The following is a 14,560-nucleotide window of genomic DNA, read 5'->3' on the forward strand; positions in this document are numbered from 1 at the left end:
CTGGACTCAGAAAAATCAAATCAAAAGCATTTTTTCTACTGATGGGAAAATGACCTTCGCCCAAACTTCATGAATATTCATCAGATACATGTACGACTCCTAAAGACAGCATTATGCAAATACAGCTATAAATCGTGGATTATTAGGATGCAAGTTGCTTTAGGAGTTGTGCTGAGTGAACTAACCCATGTAAGGGGTGGTGAATAGGACTGTCAAAGTGATATCGTCCTTCGTGGGTTCTCGAATCCACAGGGATGGGAGGGTGGAAACCTAGACGCCCATCCATGGCATGCACTGGGAAGGAACAGATGGAAAAATTAATCAGGATTAACACTTAAGTCTCCATGATGACGTTCGTAAAAACAAAACATTGAAAACTACTGGCCTACCATGAAAAATATTAACCGCTTTAAGCCGGAAATGTTGGCACAATTCTGACAAATATTTTGGCTTACTGATGAACGTTTCAAGGACCAAGAACACTTTTTTCAATTTTCAAATTCCTCCAAATAAACTGCATTAATTTTAAAGAGTGCATTAGTTTTTTTTTTGAACAGCAGAATATTTACATAGGGAGATTTAAAATTTTAAATATGCAAGTCAACATTATATGGCTTCCACCAAAAGACCTTTTTAAAAAAATAATCACCCTGACTGGCATGGATTTTCTGGCATTATCTGTTTATAAAACAATATCGAAGATCTCAGAAGTATATGTCCACAAGCTTGCCTTTGTGCGAACCATAGTATTAGTCATAGCAGTCTTTGATGAGATTTGAGAATCGGTGCCATTTGGAAGATGTCCTTCGTCACTTGCCCATTTTGGCAGTTGGATGGTTAAGGTCACAAGCCCACAACCTTAAACTTAGGAATACTTCCTGGAATGTGGTCTTTGTTTTTCAATGGGATCAGCTATGGTGATTTATAGCTAGAATTTTATGGTTTTGTTAGAGCTGCTTGCCCGGCTCTTCATTTTTGTAAGAAGAAAAATTATTGAAAACAATCATTTAAAATACTTTGCTGAAATCAGTAAGCAATGCAAACACAACTTCCAAGTTGAAGTTTTTCACAGTTGGGTAAGATCAAATCTATGATTATCAGAGATACTGAGAGTCTGTCAATGACAGCTCTCTGGTTGGCTTATTGATCACCTGATAAATAACTGATTCCAAAGTCCTAGTAAATGAATATGCTTGATTGTTGGTTGTTCAAGCAGTGAAGTGGTTAAGTACACCACTTTTGGCACACACGATTCTCCAGCCCTGCAAAAATCAATACACGTACACCTGTATGAGCTTCTACTTCAAGCCAACATTCTTTAATACACCTGTCGATTGTAATCCCCGCCCCAGGGGACCCGGGACTTTCGAAAATGTAGCGGGGACGTACCCGGGGATGCCCCCAAAAAAGGTGCCCCACTGGCCGGGACGATAGCAGGGACTTGGCCGGGGTTGTACAATTGCTGCCCCGCTGGGCCGGGACGATAGCGGGGCTTGGCCTGGGTTGCACAATGGCTGGCTTCGGGATGATAGCAGGGACTTGGCCGGGGTTGTACAATTTGTTACACCGTCTATCGGTAAAATTTTATAGCACTGAGCTTCGATATAAAATACAAAGTGTTTCCCCTACCTTGACAGAGGAAAACCAGACAAAGATGATGTCTTATTTTGGGATCAGAGCCCGCAAAATATAGACCTTTCTTTTTTTACAAACACTGCCGCTACTTTCTTTGGACTGCCAAATGATTAAAACATGGCGTAAACAATTGTGGTAATTTATCCTTCAACCAAGTAGCTCTGGTCACGTGTATTTTGGCGATATATTTCAAATCATTGGTTATCTTGATCAATCTTCAATAAACGAATGAAGTGTTGAGGACTGAGGAAGAATACGCTAAAATATATCTCATTGATAACTGTCCCTACTTTTATTGGGCTGGCACAGGTGATGGCCTCATGTACATAAACGACCATTTCAACTGGTCAATTGGTCTCCACACGGCATGTAACAAATTTTGCTACTGGATGAATTTCCATAATTATTTCTGAGACCTCCGCAAGGGAAGAGTACCCGGTATAGCGATTTTGGTCGTCGGCCCCCCTGATTCCGGTGCTTCAGATATGCGGACGAATGTTTCGCCAAAGTTTGGTATAATTAAAGCAGCTGCCCCTTGCTTTGCTTTATTTCGGAGATATTTTACCAGTACCTGTAGTTACGGCAGGCCAAGTCGGTTGTTGTCTTAGTAGTGACCCAGACGAGTAGGGGACTATTATTTATTTTCAGTCATGCGGTTGTTGCGTCACAAGCCCTGCATGCTAGGGACAGTGCGGGGATTGGTCACAACGCTCCGCACGCCGGACCCAGGATGGGGGGGGGGGTTACCACAATGGTGCCCGGCATGCTGGGGCCCCGCCCTGGCCGGGCAAATTACGGGGACTTGGACAGGGACTATCATGCTGGCCCTGTTTTATCTTCCCTGCTAAGCCCCCTCCCACGTCCCGGTTCACCTGGGGCCGGGATTACAATTGACAGGTGCTTAAGTCCCACAAGATGTGTCATTTTGACTCCATCTTCTACTAGTTACAAGTAACAGTACATACCTTGCATGCAGGCTCCATACAGTTCCATGGTCATGTTAACAGTTCACAAAAAGTTAGTTTGACAATTGCGTCCTCGTGAACTGACAGTGGTATTCAGTATAAGTACACTCAGTGAGAGATGATGATCACCACATTGGATGGCCAAGATATGTCAGGGTCAAACTTTGAGAATCAAAGTACAAAATCTGTACTAATTCCTATCCAGTCCTTTGACTTATTGGAATTGTTAAAAAAAGGAGAGCTCAAAGTCTACCTGAAGTACAATGTTTGAAGGGCTGTGGGTGGAATAAACTGGTACGATACCCGTACGACAAAGAAAAAAAATGTGAAACTGGACTTTAAAATTAGAGTATGAACCTGCAATTTTCCTAAGAGCTTTATTTATAGTTTGGGGAGGCAGGTACTGGGTTGGCGGTGTGATGTCAGATCTGAATTATTTTCATTCATCAGCTGTCTGACTTGCAGAGTTTGCCATGGCGTTCAGATTGAAAAAAAAAAAAAACTTTCTTGGTGCCAAAAAGTAAAAGAGCAATTCAAGGGTGGCATCTGTCTTTGTGGTTCTTGGTTTCCGTAGCATCGTATAAATGGTACAAGAGCTGCACAAGCGCAAGTCTAGGACCAGTCTGCATGTGGCTCCAAATCAAACTACTTTTCATCAACTCTGCTTTATATTAATCAACTCAACCAAAACTGCAACAAGGCAACTGCAAACATAGTTAAAAAACATTCACTGACATTGTTTATAGCCTTACCATAACGGGGGTCCAAAGCTGCCCATCCATTGGTGGGGTCAATGAGGTAGGGTGGTGAGTGGTGGTGGTGGTGATGGTGGTGCAAGGCCTGGTGGTGATAGTGGTGGGGATGGACTGAGGGGGCCAGGGGAAAAGGGCGCAGGCTGGCCAGGTATTTGGCTCGCTGGCTGTCCCGCTGGTGGTGGTCCTCATCGGTACTGGAGGCAGGCTCCTCGCAGACCGTGCTCAGAGTGCCGCGGCCGGGGGTATCGCTGCTGCCTTGCTGGCTGTCCTGCTTCACTTGATCTTTGTCTGCAAATGCGAAAGTTTACAACATGGGGCTGGAATGACATTGACGTTTTCTTGGAAGTCATAACTCAGGGTGTCTGTTCTCAACAAATGACATCACTGCCCTGCAACATGCAAGTTTACAGTCGATAACTAGAGCTAGTGTGCTTCAGGAAGGAAGGATATATCGGTCGTGAACAGCTTTTGGAAATTTTGAAGGTGCAGATCAGATTCAATTTTTCTGTCGCTGTACATGTGAGTGGTGGGGACACTGCAGTAAAAGTGTCAGCGAATCGGTCTATCAATAGTACATATACCATACTCATACTGACCACCAGGTGACCAATGGCCAAATTCTACAAAGACATTTTATGACATTAGGTCCAGAGATATCATTGACCAAGTTTGACAATTAATGGGCCAAGCTTGTGGAAGAAGAAAGAATTTGTAATGTTGAATAAAATGACCACTAGTGACCACTGGCCAAATTCTGTGAACACCTTTTACGAGGATTTGCCAGACATACCACTGACCAAGTTTGACAATAACTGGACTGAGGTTGTGGAAGAAGCAGCGTTTTGTCATTTTGAAGAAAATGACTACAAGTGACCACTGGCCAAACATGCTAGTCACTACACATGAGACTCTGGCCAAGTTAGATTCTGTCCAAATTTGGCTGCAACCATTGAAATAATGCCGAAGATACTGGAGAAAGAAAAAAGTCAACGATTATAGTTTATCTGTGTGCTTTGCACAGCTGATATTGCAATCCCAGGATGTGAACCATATATCATTCTTGAACAATACCGAATAACAGTTTTGTTAACTGCTGTTATGATTTTATCACAAGACACAGGCCCCAGCCATGAATTTTTTTCCTGAAAAACACCGTTTTTTGTAAAGAAAAGACGAATCGGCCACAAATTAAGCATTCTCTGTTAAGTACAACTAAGGTACATGTACCTCTCACTTTGAGTTCATCTTTCGTCTACACTAGATTTCATTTACACATTTCATCAAGACTAAGGGATCTGCATGTACAAGTTTGGAAGTTAACATAAAAAAATCAACTGAATCTGGTACGCTTGTAATGGGCTTAGTTTGTGTACCCAGCCACATGCTTGTGGCATGTAACAAAGTCACTTGCAGTGCCTTTCTGAGGAGGGCGCAAAAAAAAATTTAAAACAATCAATCTGGAATCAAAGTTCAACTTGACTCCTGCTTCTGAACCTGAATGATACAAAACCAAATCTCACAACCAGGACGCAGTCGGCACACTTATCACTCAACCAGCGGAAGGTTATCAGCGTAAGGCAACTGTATTGCTGGAATCATATCTTATTTTGGAAACTTGTCAAACGGAAGGACAGAGGTGGATTAAAGGTCTAGCACTATGGACTCAAATTTTATTTTTAATATTTTCTAATCCATTAATGACACTTGTACACATATTTACTATGATGTCTGTGTTTCATTATTCACACATCAAACTTTTATCATCTAGGCCTACATTTGTAATTTATTCAAAGATTTTGTGAGTCAATGTCAAATTTCTATCAAAAAATCTACAAAAAGCTGTTTTTAATTCATTATTTTCCTCTCTTAGAAGATCATGTACATGTACAAACATACAATGTGAGATACATAAAACCCTTTTTCAAACCTAAGAAGAACTGGTATTGGGACTATAGTCCGAATTTCTGAATAATTCCCCCCCCCCAAAAAAATCCATTCTCCTTATTCAAATTTCAAACCTGAGAGTCTGAAAATAAATGGAAATAATCCACTCCAGACAAGCCTTTTCTCAAGCAAAAGGATTTTTAAGTTTGTTAAAATTCTGAGAAATAATTTCATGTAGACACCTGACATTTTTCGCCACTCTTTCACCACCCAAAAGTGGACCCGTTTTGACCACGATGAACACAATGATATAAAGGATCAGGCATGCAACTCTTTCGTCTGCAAACATGAGGAAAATTTGGCAACCAGACTGCAAGCGCGGAGTGCGAAGTACAGACGCCAAAATTTCAAATTCAAAGGAGGCTTTTTAATGAAAACGCCCATGCACACTGTGCCACATCACGCGCACAGCACTATGTGATGCAGGATTTTTTCACAGTGGTGAGTGGCTTCACTGGAACTTAGAAACAAGATTACTAAATTCAAATCTAAAGCAGCTTTGTTAACGTTCAACTACATGTAAACTACGTGTACTCCCACTTTAAAATGTTCAGTTTTTCTTAACACTATGGAGAACATTACTTAAGTTATGACTATAATTTGGCTTTCTTCGACTTAAATGTCCAGACAGAGGCTAGAGTCCAAACATGAGAGAACTTGAAGTGGTTCTTCAAGTTGCAATAAAAACCTCTACAGAACTGGAAGTCCAGCACAGTCCTATAGACATTTCTTTGTCTGTTTTCAATGAGCAGACCACAAGGAATCAGTGGCCCCGTAAGTGACCGCAACCACAACATATTCCAAGAAAGTTCCTGTGAAAAGATCAGCAGAAAAGAGTCTTCAGGGAGGGGGGTGGAACTCAAGGTACCCAAAGTTAATCATTAATCATGCCCAGAACCAGACTGGATTACCCTTATTATAATTTCCCACTAGTCAGGCTCCTCCTCTGATTTGTTGGGAAGATGAAAGTCATCAGCGATATATGAAAGTCAACAACCTCATTATTTACATGTAGTATGGTTCTGTGAGAGTACAGGGAGCATTTCCATTCAATTGTTCATAAGTAAACTGTGCAGAGATAAGACAATGTAAGATGGAGCTTATTTGCTTTGTGGTGTGAGCTGTCATTAAGCTGCCATGTGACTAACTCATGACCGACGACAAGTTGTGGTACTTCACGTGGCATAAGGCATGCACAGTGTCTTTTCGCATCGGCCGAGGTCAACCTCAGAGTGTGCAATGTTCACTGATATTACCCACATGACAAGGCTAGCTCATTTGCTAGACAAATGGCACGCACTAAACAGTGAAAAAATGCAACCTAGAAAAGGGATTATCCCAATCATGTACCAGTTTGACACATTGGCTCCAACATTTGGGGAGGTATTTCTAATTTAGGGTTCTGTCCTAGAATTCTAAAACAGCAGAAACTCCTTCAATCTTCATCAATGCTCTTGCCAAGCAATCCTGATCTTTAATTCAAATCTAACCCTCAACAAATCACACAAGTGGGCATCATGCATCATGTGCGCCTGGTCTCTAAGGCATTGTCTCCATCCATTCACTTCCAATCATCCTTTACACCTCTAACATAGGGCAGCTATCTTGCTATGTTACCATCTGAAGCTATGTAACCAAACCAAACTGAGGCTGGAAGGAAAAAAAGGCTGTTCCCTTTTATCAAATGTGAAGTTGTATTACTTTTGACAGTGGGTCAACAGGGAACAAGACAAACATGGAAGCATCATGAAGAAGGTCTAAAGCCGTGTTTGCACTGGATCATTTTTTTCAAACTTACCAAGATGACGGTTACTTTTCCCATTTTACGTCCAGTGTGGACACCCCAGGAATTTTTCATCTTGGTTAATTTTACTGAGCGGCGTGGTAATGTTTACCAGCCAACTTCTGCCCAGGAAGAATTTAACCAGACACTTTTCCCGTGATGGAAAGTCCAGTGGGGTCAGCCCGAGTCGCTAAAAGCAAAGTGGCCAGTAGAGCATACATCTGGCCCAAGCACAGGGAAACAACGCATGCACGTTGCACACTTCGCCGCGGTATGGCATGAGGCGAATATTTCCAGTAAATTGTTTCCTTTTGTGGTCGCAATCATGGCAGAAATTGTTATGGACACTGCTGGAAGATTAACTGGTGTAAAGGAGTGCACGAATTCCAGATGATAATGATGACGGTAACGTTGTGTCTAGGGACAGAAAGGCAGAAAGGTTACGCAAAGCGCTCTCATAAGTCATTGCATTGCCGGCTTGGTTACTTTTCCCACGATCTTGGTAAAATTTTCTCGTGTCGGAAGTCCAAGTGCAGAGAGTGGTCACATTTGATCGCTTTTTAACGTTAGGCCGGGTTTAACCCATGGGAAAAAAATTTGTCCAGTGCGAACACAGCTCAATTGGGCCCAGGGCCAGCTTAGGAGGTTGGCTTATCTCCAAACGTGGCCATCTGTTTCTTCCATTGAAGCTCTTGGGTGAAAGTCTCACCAGACAACTGGTATAAGGCCCTGGGGAGTATGCTCACATGCCAGACTGGGACAAGTCACCACTACTCCTTACTAAGTTGCTCCCATAAAGACCTGATAAAATTCAAAGAAATCAGCTTTATCCTCAGGGGTGTGCTGAGAACAATGGAGGAGGGATGTGTCACACGGGCACAACTGAGACAGAGGAAGGGCGCTGCACACTTTCTGGGATGAGAATATCTTTCCCAAACTCCACTGTACATGTAAATGTAACCTATACAGTTTGACACACAGAAATGCCAAAAACAAATTTCTTTTTGGTACCATTTCCCTTGATCAAACCATAGCATTCAGAGATCAGAAAACCTGATCATGAACCGTTTTACTCCACATAAATCCAAGTGATCAAACTACACAACAGTCTTAAACTTTTGATACTAACAATACTGCATACTTTTGGAGTAAGTTGACCGGTGGAATTAACCCTTCAGGCTGATAAAAAAACCTACGTGCAAGGAGAGCGTCTGTATCTGGATGAATACTTGAGCACCACTCAGAATGGTACGGGGTTGCTCATTCCAACTGCACAGTTTTAAAATCTCTAATGTCACCTATCGAGGTGATCTGTTCTGGCAAGTCCTGTTCTGAGTACATGGATCTCAGCATTTTTTATTAGTTTCAACTCCAGTCTACTATGTACTTGTACTTATACCAAATGCAGACCAATGCTGTCATAAGTTCTTGGTCTACCAACACTAGCTGATGCACATGTACTGTACCAGCAGTTCTGGTAATCTCAGGGTCTGTGGTTCACCATTCTGCCCCACCAGACTAGAAAGGCCTCTTGTTCCTTGAGTTGTATAGGTCAAGAGTAACAGGCCTCATGATTGAGCCACTCCAAGTTGTTAAATAAAGCCAGTGGTGTTGCCTTACAGCCTGCCTTAGATGGCATGTGGGGGGGGGGCCCTTGATTATTTACAAATGCAGTATGGGATTATACATGTAGGTGTTAACCTGACAGGGAACAGACTGCTGGCATTGGTGCTCTTTTCATCCAAGGATGAATAATGGGCAAATTACATGTATTAGTGTGGTTGGAATGCAAGGGCTAGCATTACCAGTCCCATAGGCATCATATAGCTGGTACACGTACAAGGTTGTCCTGGCCACTGGCTAAAATACATGTACTTCTGAATGCAAAAGTGCAGAAATGGGCTACTGGTACTACAACACACGCACATGTAATGAGCCAGCCTCTTTTAAAGAACAAATGTCAAATGGTACCAGGGGAAACAAAACACAGACTAAATGTATTTGGCTCCTAACTTTTATCACTGAAACCGCACAATAAATTTCACACCCGTCTGAAATGGACATTTCAATCGAGTAAAAGGGAGACAGGTTTCTGACTAATGCTGCCAATGTAAAACTTTCTTCAATGCTTGACATATGAAACCTCCAATTCGACAAAAATATGTCACATTTCCTGTTTATTTGTTGGTTTCCCACATGGGTGATTGGTTAACTTGATCACAGTTGGTGAAGTTGGCAGATTCGCCAAAGTGTCAACCCCAAACAAACAGGTAAAGCGTCAAACTCGATGAATTCCACAAAAAGCTAATGACTCCAAATACAGAAGTTCACTACATGTACTTACGAGATCAAACAGAAATTGGCCCTGCTGTTGAATCTTACTAGACTCTGTTGCTGGTTTGAAATTGAAACTAAACTGCGATACAGTACAGCTTACTCTAGAGAGTTCCGATGGCAAATGTGTATTATCCTGAACATGACGAAACTCCTCCACGAATCACACCTTTCCTCAAATGAAAATGATGCTGGCTAACCACATCCCAGGAGAACAAATGAACGCAGAACTATATAATCCTTTCCACTGATCTTACAGCAGTTTCCTTGCTCTGTGCTCTGACGTCAATTTTTTTTTAAAACAGATCCCCTCAAAGTGAAAGAGTGTTGAACATCTTTCCTGACAATGTGACATCCAACATTGTCCACGGCAATAATCCAGCACTGACAACAATTATATTTCAATCCAGGAATGATGACTCCATGGTGATGGAAGGATGACTGGTCCTTCTTTCAAAATTGCCGACAGAAATTGACCGGGATGGTTTGCATTATTAGTCCACAAAAGGCAGGACAATCAGCTCAGCACCTCTGTCCATCCGATTCCGGGCAGCAGCCTGAGAGAGGAGCAGGAAGAATGTCGGCCCTCATTGCTTAACCAGGCAGCACGTCGGTGCCCATTGAATGACTTGAGGCCACTCTCCAAGATGAGCAGGAAATCCATTGTCTGTCCCAAGATCAATTTCTATCATGTGGGCGGAGGTGCAACCGCACTGGTCCCAGCCACCTAAGTTATTTACCAAGTTGTTTACAGGGGTCTTTGCTTTTGTGAAGAAGCAACTGGGGATGTTACGCTCCCCCAACTATTTAAAAAACAGCCGGGGACTCTCGCAAAGGCCCACACACAAACAAACACTTGGGTGGTCTCTGCCTTGATTCTAACCTGGGGTTAGGGCTGGAAAATGAATGAGGTGACCTCTGACCCATAATCTCTCACCTCATTCCTAACACTGGAGTGAAACTGGAGAAATTTTTTCCTCTCACTGGAAACCTCCTTGGTTTGGATATTGGATGAAACATCGTCCAAACCAATCTCATAAATGTGTCACTCCTTGGCTGTGTATGTAAAACCCAAATGAGGCTATCAGCAGGAGTAAACAGAGAATAACTTTACAACAAATACTCCTGACTTCTCTTCTGTTGACAGTTAAAGTGGTTGTACTTTAGATTACAGGAACAGAAGCAGTTGGTGAAGTGGCTTGAAACTGGGTCAGAACTCTCTCAATAAACAAAATTTACACAGGATTATGAACCAAATATACATGTACATACAGAACATAATAATATGATCAAGACAAACGACATCTGTCTAATTCAAATGTGATCAGCTCCAACGCCTGACATGCACACCGGTGTAAAAAGGATTAAAAAAGCACAACATACAGGCCTACAATGTATGAATCTAAAGTCAGCACAAAGTACATGTACATGTAGTTTGCCAAGACACAACTGCTCTATTTGCTGCGTTTGCTATTCTTGTAATTTCAAGAAATTTTTTGTTCCATGTACATGTATATGTATGTGATTCAGAAACCACAAAAATCGGAAAACAATGGCCCTCTCTCACCGTTACCACAAAGGTTGCTGAGCTTCGTGCACTTACATGTACATGTACATGTAGGCCTACATGTATAATTCAAGAGGCTGAAGCTTTTAAAGTCCAGCCTCTCTTTCAACTCACTAAAATGCAAATGACCCATTCAATGCACAAAAACTGGTATGAATGGAACTGTTGAGAACTCACATCTCAACAGTCTTTGTCAAGTCGAGTTACTTCCAAACATGTGACCATGTGAGTTCCAATGGCTTGTTCATCTACATGTAGTTTATAAACCGTTACCTCTGGCCCAATTATGTACCTACTGTTGGTTATTCCAACTGTGGACTGATCAAACATGTTCCAGCAATGAGTCAGAAAAGAGTAATGCAATTTGGAACATTGACTGCAGGTAGCAGGAATGGCTCAACAGAACACTAGTAGCCGCATTCCCCCCTCCTCTGTTGAGTCTCCCACTTTAATCCTTTGTGAACTGGAGGGCGAAAGCAGTTAACTCCACTCCAGTCCCCTGGCCTCTCCAAAGAATTTATGAGCTTGTCTCCATTCTGAGTTTAGTCCTGGGCAAACTTGCAAAGGTCCTCTACAAGTTTGCCAAGTGTATTCCAGCAAACAAGGAAGATTGCTGGGCGTATTTGAAGAGCGGCTGCTGGCACTTGATCCAGGACTAATCAAGGAGTGTTAGCAGAAGACTGCCTCAATCTAATCCAGTAGCGATTGGAATGGGCCAATATGGACAGGGGTAATGATTTGAGTGGCTGAGCCAAGTCAGTAAACATGATCAAGCACCACTGAATATGTAATAAGGAAAGACTGAACAAAATGCAACGATTCAAAACAAATGAGAATATGCTTGAAGTATAACACTGCCAATAAAGCTTTTCAGGGTTTGAAACAAATGCAGTTTAACAAAAGATTGTTACAGGGAAAGAAAGGCCATGCAGGGAGCGGCAGAGGTAGAGTGTAGATTTTTTTCCGGAATTGGAAGCAAAGTGAGACTGGGTTTTCTATCACTGGAAGCGGGACCTAATACGCTGCTTATCTTAATGTACCAGCACACCGTACATGTCTACATGCATCCAACGGTCATTATGTTATGCACAATGTCCAGATACAATAAGACACTTCATGCACTTCATTTTCATGCCACCCTAAAAAAGCCCACTCAAAATTTTAAGTGCCGTTCAACTGGTCCTATTTCACAAACTCCACAGGTGTTGGGGTAAAAGCTTGTCTACCAAAAAGGGCGGCTAATTTCTCGCCTGAGAAGCTGCCGGTACATGTTGCCCTACACCCCCTTCTCCCCTATCCCCTCCCCCCACCAAAAAACAAAAAATAAATTCATGATAGGCTCCAAGAGAGCAGCAGTCGTAAAGTGCTAGATTGAAGCACGTCCGTCACAGCAGCGACTATGACCCAGCCAAGTTTATCAACAGCAGACAAGTGCAAGGGGTCCCAGGCAGGGGGAAAGAAATCTCGGGGATGCCAGAGTGGTGGTGAAGTAGCCGGTTGAATCCCCACCGGATGGCATTAACTTCTTGACCCTGCCATTAGCATCCACTGTTTGTTTCATCTCCCGGGCAAAGATGGTGATAAATGACGAGTGGGATGGATTGCCATGGTGACTGGCCACCAGGGTGCAAAAAATTGGTTACTCAACCACACTGAAGAGGTTCACAGATTTGTTTCAATTTTGAACATTCTGACAATGCCAGACACTGACACAAGAGTATTTCCCTCCCCCAGAAAAGCAATATAGAGGGAAACAATAGTTGGTCACATCATTCAAATCAGCAGTAACTTGCAAGGATCATACAGAAAAAGAGCTGTACTTTTATCTACAAAATGTGGATGACACAACTGACTGGCAAATGAATGACATTAATCCAACACATGAGGGCTCACTTCAATACAAGTGCACGAATGGGTGCCAACTTTTAACGGTGCAAAAGAACACTGCAAAGTCCAATTTCTTTGAGAAGGCCCAGGTGGGGTGGTTACCTAATTGATTGCCCAGATTAACACCCTTGCCTATTCTATGTAAACAAGAGGGAGTTAGGGCCATGAGAACTGGTACCCTGACAAATCTTGAGTACCAGATTACTGCACACTCTTAGGAGCTTGCAGTATCCACTCTGAGCGGGAACAAAAGAAGGCGTGTTTTTAAATGAAAATCCTCTGGTAGGAACTCACTGCATAGACGCGCAAGTTTATGCGCGTTTGCCATGGGGCAGGCTAAATGCGCCAAACGAATTTATTCTGGAATGTATGGTCTTCATGTGCACGCCCAATGCGTGCAAGAATCTGGTTGGAAAAACCTCATACCGATCTGTCTTTCTTTCGCCAGTGAGGGTACACTTTGACTCAGGGTGGATTAGCAGAAAGCACCGTGTCCAATAATACTCAAACTGACCCTACCTTCAACAGGCCTGAATCTTCCAAGTTCAAAAATGTACTTTTTCGTCACCCTCGGGGGCCAATTAAGGAAACTGTCAAGAATCACTTATTTTGTATAATAGCTGGGTCACTCACGGCATCTACTATTAAAAAGGTTTCAGGAATAGGCCTAGACGGCCCGTGCCTATATAACTTGACTATGGCTAGAGTTGATACACATGCCTACGGAAGCTGCCTGCTAGTGGCTTCATTCATTATCCATAGGCGTGTGTCATTTTAAGCCATAGCCCACTAATTGAGACAGAGCCTGACCACATGAGCTTCTTTGCTACATCTGTGTTCCAAAAAACTCAGGACAAGAATACATTACAGGTTTGCAAAATGAACTCACATGGACTCGCGTAATGAATGGACCGGTACAAAAGGACGAGCACACCACGTGCCGTGCCAAGGCAGATGAGATGGCTGCTCACTTGTCCACCACCAGCTCAGACCAAGTGGCCACATGTACAAATGACCAATAGGAGGACATACCTTGCTCTTCCGGCGTGTTCCTGGGACTGCTGGTGGTCTTCCTCTTTTTGCTCGTCTCCGCTTCGTGCCGTTTGATTGTGGCCATCATTCCGCCTCATAGAGCCCCTCACCTCAACATTCTACTTCTTGTTGCTACCGTACTTGCATTTCTACATAAAAATTACAAACAAAGAGGTCAAGATGAGAACCAGTTGCTCAGTAGACACATGTGAAGCAGTCTAACAAAAAAATATGAGGGTCCTGCCGGTTAGAATATCATTCTAGATCACCACAGCAACCACACTGTGTTGTCAATCCATCTTACGATAGGAAATGATCAACTGAAGAGTTCATCAGGGATGCCAGTGGGTTCTTAGTCCAGGACCGGAAAAATTATTAGAGCAGGACACCTAGACACAAAATACAAAAATACATGGATAAAATACTGTACCGGTATGTGCACATGAACACCTGACTAATGATTAACAAAGTGGTGCCCTTGAAAGTCTGACCAACAATTGCTTTAGTACAAGCGTCATCGTGGTATAATTCCCGCTAAATCAATATTCTATAAAACATACATGTATGAAACACAACATCCATGACTGTCTTTTATTCCGGAAAGTGTCTGTTGAATTTGAATTTATTTTGCACATGAATTGATTAATTCGAACAATTT

General features: G+C 42.6%; 1 protein-coding gene across 4 annotated transcripts in view; it reads right to left on the reverse strand.

The window, feature by feature from the left end:
• LOC110975973 (transcription activator GLI2-like) overlaps window positions 1-14,560 on the reverse strand; it is a 42,389-nt gene that overhangs the window by 14,257 nt on the left and 13,572 nt on the right. For 3 of the 4 annotated variants that reach the window (XR_015426148.1, XM_022228864.2, XM_087140041.1), the window contains exons 2-4: window positions 13,903-14,051; window positions 3,353-3,643; window positions 186-294 (exon numbers count right to left, since the gene is read on the reverse strand). Coding sequence is in view for 3 of the 4 variants with exons in the window: in XM_022228864.2 (XP_022084556.2) it covers window positions 186-294; window positions 3,353-3,643; window positions 13,903-13,990 (488 nt within the window). In the remaining variant the exon portion in view is untranslated. Of the gene's footprint in view, window positions 1-185; window positions 295-2,600; window positions 3,308-3,352; window positions 3,644-13,902; window positions 14,052-14,560 lie in introns of those variants that run through there. The other variant, XM_087140042.1, reaches the window with a different exon arrangement.

Source organism: Acanthaster planci, linkage group LG08 (genome assembly GCF_054643075.1).
Source record: "Acanthaster planci isolate LZ-2023a linkage group LG08, COTS_SCS, whole genome shotgun sequence".
NCBI lineage: Eukaryota > Metazoa > Echinodermata > Asteroidea > Valvatida > Acanthasteridae > Acanthaster > Acanthaster planci.